The 8705-nt window shown below is 43.2% G+C and overlaps 1 protein-coding gene across 2 annotated transcripts in view; it reads right to left on the minus strand.

Moving 5' to 3' along the window:
* Window positions 1-5574, minus strand: part of col5a3b (collagen, type V, alpha 3b) — a 33997-nt gene extending 28423 nt beyond the window's left edge. The window contains exon 1 of one of the 2 annotated variants that reach the window (XM_087234978.1): window positions 5372-5574. In XM_087234978.1, coding sequence (XP_087091104.1) covers window positions 5372-5450 — 79 coding nt within the window. In that variant the 5' untranslated portion in view covers window positions 5451-5574. 2 annotated transcript variants of the gene reach the window in all.
* Window positions 5575-8705: the final 3131 nt, after the last annotated feature.

Raw genomic sequence — 8705 nt, forward strand, 5'->3', positions numbered from 1 at the left:
CTGCATGCAGGTCCGGACTGGTCATACGTCTCTTCATATCAGCCCTGGAGCTTGTGAAACACACACATATTAACGTTCTCAGCATGGCTACACACACACACACACACACACACACACAAACACACACACACACAAATGTACTCAGCATTGCTACACACACACAGAGACAAGAAAAGCTGAACTCATTTGGAAAGACTTTCACAACAACCTACAGATCAAAGACACAACAGCAGCTGCAGGGGTGTGTGTGTGTGTGTGTGTGTGTGTGTGTGTGTGTGTGTGTGTGTGTGTGTGTGTGTGTGTGTGTGTCTGGGGGCCAGATGTGAATGAAAACAAGAGTGAATGAAAAAAATACTGTCCAGACAGAGTTTTAATTTGTGTTTTTATGAACACACACACACACACACACACACACACACACACACACACACACACACACACACACAGGTGAACATAAACACAAACACATAGGAGGACAACAAATACACAAACACACATTTGTAGACACGCTCATACACACAGACACACACACACACACACACATACACACACACCCACACCAACGTGCACGCACACACACACACACAAACGTGCACGCACACACGCATCATACACGAGAGGGTGCTCGCTGCAGAGCCATTTGAGGAGAGCTGAGCTCCAGAGAGGGGGAGCATGAGCTGTCGCTCCTCCTCCTGTAAGCTGTTTTAATGCGTACACCAACCCCACCCCTAACCCTACCCCCAGTGACATCACTCGTAGAAGAAGTGCAAAAAAGGTGGAGCTCAAGCTTAAGCTCCCCCTCGCTGGAGCTCAGCTCTCCTCAAATGGCTCTGCAGCGAGCACCACTTGTCATACACAGGCATGCAAACACATACACACACACACTCAAAAACACACAGAGGCACACAAACACACGTGTAATGTTGGTGAACTGCAGGAATGCGTCACAGATGGATATTCTTCAGGAGTGTGTCAGCAGAGTTATTAAAGTGTGTTTCCTCTGACCCCTCTCAGACCCTCACTTTAACCTCTGACCTTTCACTTTCACCCCTGATTCAGCAATCAGGAGCGTTAATGAAGACACAACATAAAAGCCTGACACACACACACACACACACACACACACACACACACACACACACACAGAGAGAGAGAGAGAGACAGTAAGTCTTCACCACAGAGTAAAACAAAGTAAAGCACAGAGTAAAGCACAGAGTAAAGCACAGGGTAAAGCACAAAGTACAACAGAGAGTAAAGCACAGAGTAAAGCACAGAGTAAAGCACAGAGTAAAGCACAGGGTAAAGCACAGGGTAAAGCACAGAGTAAAGCACAGAGTAAAGCACAGGGTAAAGCACAGAGTAAAGCACAGAGTAAAGCACAGGGTAAAGCACAGAGTAAAGCACAGAGTAAAGCACAGAGTAAAGCACAGAGTAAAGCACAGGGTAAAGCACAGGGTAAAGCACAGGGTAAAGCACAGAGTAAAGCACAGAGTAAAGCACAGAGTAAAGCACAGGGTAAAGCACAGGGTAAAGCACAGGGTAAAGCACAGAGTAAAGCACAGAGTAAAGCACAGAGTAAAGCACAGGGTAAAGCACAGGGTAAAGCACAAAGTACAACAGAGAGTAAAGCACAGGGTAAAGCACAGGGTAAAGCACAGAGTAAAGCACAGAGTAAAGCACAGAGTAAAGCACAGAGTACAACAGAGAGTAAAGCACAGGGTAAAGCACAGAGTAAAGCACAGAGTAAAGCACAGGGTAAAGCACAGAGTAAAGCACAGAGTAAAGCACAGAGTAAAGCACAGAGTAAAGCACAGAGTAAAGCACAGAGTAAAGCACAGAGTAAAGCACAAGGTAAAGCACAGAGTACAACACAGAGTAAAGCACAGAGTAAAGCACAGAGTAAAGCACAGAGTAAAGCACAGAGTAAAGCACAGAGTAAAGCACAGGGTAAAGCACAGGGTAAAGCACAAAGTACAACAGAGAGTAAAGCACAGGGTAAAGCACAGGGTAAAGCACAGGGTAAAGCACAGAGTAAAGCACAGAGTAAAGCACAGAGTAAATCACAGAGTAAAGCACAGGGTAAAGCACAGGGTAAAGCACAAAGTACAACAGAGAGTAAAGCACAAGGTAAAGCATAGAGTACAACACAGAGTAAAGCACAGAGTAAAGCACAGAGTAAAGCACAGGGTAAAGCACAGAGTACAACACAGAGTAAAGCACAGAGTAAAGCACAGAGTAAAGCACAGAGTAAAGCACAGAGTAAAGCACAGAGTAAAGCACAGGGTAAAGCACAGAGTACAACACAGAGTAAAGCACAGAGTAAAGCACAGAGTAAAGCACAGAGTAAAGCACAGAGTAAAGCAGAGAGTAAAGCACAAGGTAAAGCATAGAGTACAACACAGAGTAAAGCACAGAGTAAAGCACAGGGTAAAGCACAGGGTAAAGCACAGAGTAAAGCACAGAGTAAAGCACAGAGTAAAGCACAAGGTAAAGCATAGAGTACAACACAGAGTAAAGCACAGAGTAAAGCACAGGGTAAAGCACAGAGTAAAGCACAGGGTAAAGCACAGAGTAAAGCACAGAGTAAAGCACAGAGTACAACACAGAGTAAAGCACAGAGTAAAGCACAGAGTAAAGCACAGGGTAAAGCACAGAGTAAAGCACAGAGTAAAGCACAGAGTACAACACAGAGTAAAGCACAGAGTAAAACACAGAGTAAAGCACAGAGTAAAGCACAGAGTACAACAGAGAGTAAAGCACAGGGTAAAGCACAGAGTACAACAGAGAGTAAAGCACAGAGTAAAGCACAGGATAAAGCACAGAGTAAAGCACAGAGTAAAGCACAGAGTAAAGCACAGGGTAAAGCACAGAGTAAAGCACAGAGTAAAGCACAGAGCAAAGCACAGGGTAAAGCACAGAGTAAAGCACAGAGTAAAGCACAGGGTAAAGCACAGAGTAAAGCACAGGGTAAAGCACAGAGTAAAGCACAGAGTAAAGCACAGAGTAAAGCACAGAGTAAAGCACAGGGTAAAGCACAGAGTAAAGCACAGGGTAAAGCACAGAGCAAAGCACATGGTAAAGCACAGGGTAAAGCACAGAGTAAAGCACAGAGTAAAGCACAGAGCAAAGCACAGGGTAAAGCACAGGGTAAAGCACAGGGTAAAGCACAGAGTAAAGCACAGGGTAAAGCACAGAGTAAAGCACAGAGTAAAGCACAGAGCAAAGCACAGGGTAAAGCACAGAGTAAAGCACAGAGTAAAGCACAGAGCAAAGCACAGGGTAAAGCACAGGGTAAAGCACAGGGTAAAGCACAGGGTAAAGCACAGAGTAAAGCACAGAGTAAAGCACAGAGTAAAGCACAGAGTAAAGCACAGAGTAAAGCACAGGGTAAAGCACAGGGTAAAGCACAGGGTAAAGCACAGAGTAAAGCACAGGGTAAAGCACAGAGTAAAGCACAGAGTAAAGCACAGAGTAAAGCACAGAGTAAAGCACAGGGTAAAGCACAGGGTAAAGCACAGAGTAAAGCACAGAGTAAAGCACAGGGTAAAGCACAGAGTAAAGCACAGAGTAAAGCACAGAGTAAAGCACAGGGTAAAGCACAGGGTAAAGCACAGGGTAAAGCACAGAGTAAAGCACAGAGTAAAGCACAGGGTAAAGCACAGGGTAAAGCACAGGGTAAAGCACAGAGTAAAGCACAGGGTAAAGCACAGGGTAAAGCACAGGGTAAAGCACAGGGTAAAGCACAGGGTAAAGCAGAACTCTTGGATTGTTCAGTCGATGCTTCTCAGCTGAGCACAACACAATAAACTGTAGATTAGGAGTAACAGAAGACCCTGAGGTCTACAGATGATCAGTTGTGTTTTGCTGTAGGTGAAACTGATGCAGCTCATCCAGAATCTCTGTGTTTCATTTGAGGGGCAGACAGAACTGTGTGTCATCAGCACAACAATGGAACACGCGGCACTGGTTAATAACAGAACCGAGAGGCAGCATGTGAAGAGGAAACAGCACTCGGGCCCAGACAGAGCCCTGAGGAGCCCCCCTGGATGCAACACAGTGCGTGTAAAGCAAAGTTCTTATACTGTGTGAATTACAGCAGACTGAAGCTGCAGATCAGAGCTGTAGAGGAGCAGGGTTATCCTGCGCTGCATCACTCATTTGTGCAGCAGACGGAGCAGCAGAAAGCGTTTAGCGCAGCGCTCTGGAACGCCGGACAGCTTCAGACGTGTTGGGAATGTGTGGAAAAGCCCAGCGCCCTCATTCTTCCTCTGCAGATCTGAGAGTTGATGAACACACACCTGATGCCCCTGAGAGCCTGCGCTGAGATCTGAACATCTGCCTTCAGGACGGTCCAGACACAAGGACAGTCTCAGCATCACTGTGTGTGTGTATATGAGTGTGTGTGGAGATGCATGAGCTCACAGAAACATGCAGACGCAGAGACAGAATGAGAAACAGCTGCAACAGAAGATCAGTTCCAGACCAGCAGAACTAGAGCTGAGCTAATGAAGCTAGAACCCACACACACACACACACACACACACACACACACACACACACACACACACCGCAAAGAGAGTCTACTGTACAGCCAATATACAGGACTCATACTCGACTATCTGATATCATGCTCGACCATCTGTCTGTCTATCTGTTTATCTATATAAATGTCTATCTATCTATCTATCTATCTATCTATCTATCTATCTATCTATCTATCTATCTATCTATCTATCTATCTATCTATCTATCTATCTATCTATCTATCTATCTATCTATCTATCCATCCAGTTTTACAAATAAATGAATAATCTCACTTAGAACATCCTATTGACATAATATGAGTTCCCTGAACTGTACTTTATGATATGCATAACTCTTTAAACTATCTTTATCATCAGAGGAACAGACTGGAAAAATGTTCAGGCAAAGATTCACTAATATTCAGTAATATTATGCTGACCATCATTTCACTGCAACATCATATTTACATGTAGTTACTGTAATTCTGCAGTGTGATGATCAGCACTGTGAGGAGACACATGTTAACTAACAGCAATTAAACAGACATCTAAACACTGCCATCTTGACTAAAACAAGACTCAATTCAGGATATCAGTGAAAATCTAACAGACGTATAGAAGAACAGCCCAAACACTCAGATCATCAGATCCACAGATCACACATGCAGTCATTCAGTCCTGTCCATCTCATCACATTAGGGCAAGTTTTGTCTGTTAAATCTTCACTGACAGTCCACATTTTGCCTGGTTTTAGATGAGACGCCTATGTTTAAACATCTATTAGACATCTATTTTTAAATGTCTGTGCTCCTGGTGTCTGAGCTGAGGACTGTAGAGCTGTGCTGTACCTGCTAGTGTTGTGTTCTGCAGGAATAAAGCCATCAGCAGCGAGGAGACTCCAGTAATCCGGTAACTCTTCATCTTCATCCCGTTAGCAGCAGCGCACTGCTCGGCGCCCGTGTGTGTGTGCGCACCTGAAGAGAACAAAAAAACCAGGAGGAAAGAAAGAAAAAAAGTCCAACACCTTCATCCACCGACAGACTGAGCGACTGGAGCAGCTCCGCACCGCCTCACCTCATCCCCCCCCCCCCCTCTCTCCCTCTCTCTCTCTCTCTCTGTCTCAGGGTATTTCATGATATCTGAGAATGTGGCTCCTTCACGGCGGCTCTTCTATGAAAGTCCTCTGCATTAATGAATGCTCATTGGGAAGTTTAATTGGAATGCTGGGTGCTGTTTTCAATAATGCACTGTGTATCTGCGGGTGTGAATGTTCTGCTGAACACAGAGAGGTGTACTGCTGTTGGTCCATTTGGTAAACGTGCAGAGAGGCTACTGATTGGGAATGATGGAGACTTTGACACTGTTATTGACTTGTTTAAATGAAGCATTAATTGGAATATAAACGGTGTCAGCTCTCAGGAAATGTACGTCAATCTAAACTGAAATGGTGTGTGAATGAAGCTTTGTGTACGTTGTGTGAAGAGAACACGCTATATTTCGACTGGTGATGTTTGATGATCGGATGCTTTTGTGACATTGTGTAAAATGTGTCTTTGCCTTTCAAGATTTAATGTAAACTAAAGAGGTTTCAAGAGTTGACCCTCAGCTGATGATTGACTATAAAGCGTGTTTGGCATGCTGTCCTGGTAGAGAGACCTGAGGTCATAAGATCCTCGAGCCTGGGGCTCCCTCCCGTTTGCAAGGCGAGAGGGGAGTTTGATCTCAGGCAAATCTGGAGAACTTCCTGCTGTAGTAGTTAATGAACAGATAGTGATCGCTCTTAAGAGATAACTACTGACTAGCAGCATGTCTATGTGCTGATTTGGATTAGTCAATTAACTTAAGCTGCATGTTTTTGGACGGTGGGAGGAAACCGGTGAACCCTGGGGAAACCCACGTGAGCACGCGGAGAACATGTTAACTCCACACAGAAATGTCGGCTGGGTAATGACTAGAACCAGTGACGTTCTTGCTGTGAGGCAACAGCGCTAACCACTGGGCCACCGTGCCACTCATCTAGAAGAGAAGGAGGAGTAGAGGAGGAAGGGGGGATTCTTCAAGATGAAGAAGGCTGTGATATGGAGCTCAGGCTATTTACAGTGGCTTAGGAATCGTCTGATTGGTCAATCATGAATTGGATAATGCAGCACCAGCTGTGATCAATCATAAGCACATGATCCTCTCGACATTACTTTATAAATAAACTTCACTTAAAAAGTAAAAACTAAGTCTCTTCACTCTCTGTCTCTCTACAGCAATGCTGAGGAAGAGCTGAGCTGCTGATTCCTCATACACATCACTCCTTATGAAATAATACTGTAGTATTGCACAGTAAACAGAATCATACTATAGTAAAACACTCCATCATGCTGCAGCATTAACTACAGTGAACTGATGAACTCTGGTAATTACTTTAGTTTTACTACAGTAAGCTGTGTTGTACTGCAGTTTAATATTGAAAACTACAGCATGACATCATCTGTTTATATGACTGTAGTTGTTGTGTTGTGTAACACTGCTAAATTATTTGATGACATTTGCTTTAACGTTTACTATCACTAAATGTGCATCAATCAGGAAATCTGCATATAAATCTGTCCTCTTAGTGACTTTTAAACAGATGTCAGTCACACGTTTAGCATATAAAAGTGCATCAAGCATCACTGCTTTTACTATCTACCATAAATTCAACATAGTTCTGAAAATGTAGCCCCGTATACATTTCTGGAGATCCAGAATTATGTAGCCAGAGGTGCGTATGGCTGCATTACATCTTTAAAGCAAACGCTACGGGGCGGTATGATGCAGCTGCTTTTCCCACTTACCAGCTGAACGCTTACCTTCGTATAGACGGCTTTACCGCTGTTCCCAGATAGTCCCGTTAGCTCGCCATGCACATCCGTGGACTTAAGACGCAGAGAGGACTTGACTACGACAGGGTTCTACTCTGGTGAAGAACGGTTCTAGAAAACAGGTAAGACAAAAACAGAAAATGTGGTAAAAACAGAATGTGGTAAAATCTGAAAACGTGGTAAAAATCAGGCGAGGGCTTTTCTCTTTCTGGATTGCTTTTTAAAATTGTTGGTTAGGTTTAGGAAAGTGGATTTACGGGTGAATCAATACAATAGACTGGGTTTAGGGAAGGAGGAGGTTGGGTCAGTCGATCGGTTAGTCACTCAGTCAGTCGGCAGCGGCCTCTGGTGGATTTATGTGAGAACAGCAGGCGCGAATGACACTCGCGAGAGAAGTTTGAGATCTCGAAAAGCGCACACAGCAGGCTCTGGTGGATTCACAAAGACAAAAACTGCAAAAAATGTAGCTCCTGGGACGTATTTGGCGCTCTTCAGAGATATATATAGATGTACATTTTCAGAATGAGCTTGAAATTCCTACTTTTGCAGTGCAGAAATGCAGTGGGTTACGTTGGGAAATGCTGTGGTTTTGTTTGATTCACTTCTTTTATCACAATTTAGAGAAACTATTAGACTTTCTCTTTATAATTCACATTCAAATGAGCTTTACTGGCTTGAGTTTCAGTATTGCTAAAGCAATAGACACTGCATGAACAGTGAATAAAATACACGTGTAATAAATGAACACAAATGTAATGTGTTCATAAATTAAATATGAAACGTCTTCACATTATTGTCTTATTTTACGTGGAATATTTATTTTGGCGTAGAGATGTACTTAACTGTCATGAAGTCGTCACATTCTGTGTAGTTTATTCTTATTTCAGCTGTGTCTTGATTTCAGAAAGACTTTTGATGTCAATAGTCTCTCAGTGTATTCAGAGGTGTAGAGCTCAGACAATAGTTCATTTGTTTCTTAATGTTTGAAAGTCTTTCAGTAAATCTCAGTTGGTCTCTGATTTTAGCTCGTCTTTCTGTTTTATTTCATTGAGTTTTTCCTCTGTAGAACTTTGAGATTTCACTTCAAATGTAAATTGCTTTATAAATAATACTTATTATCATAAGGGACTAAGCCGAAAAGAAAATGAATGAATTAAATATTATCATTAATAAATGACGTGTTTATAATGAAACATACCAACTGTAACTCGTCTAACCGCACACCAGATCACCAGCCGCCTCACACACACACATCAACATGCTTGAACAAGATGTCGAGCTGCCCAACTAATAAAATAAAATGTGCTCTGGCAGATTCCAAATTCCTGCT

This window comes from Danio rerio, chromosome 1 (genome assembly GCF_052040795.2).
Source record: "Danio rerio strain M-AB ecotype USA chromosome 1, GRCz13ab, whole genome shotgun sequence".
Classification (NCBI taxonomy): domain Eukaryota; kingdom Metazoa; phylum Chordata; class Actinopteri; order Cypriniformes; family Danionidae; genus Danio; species Danio rerio.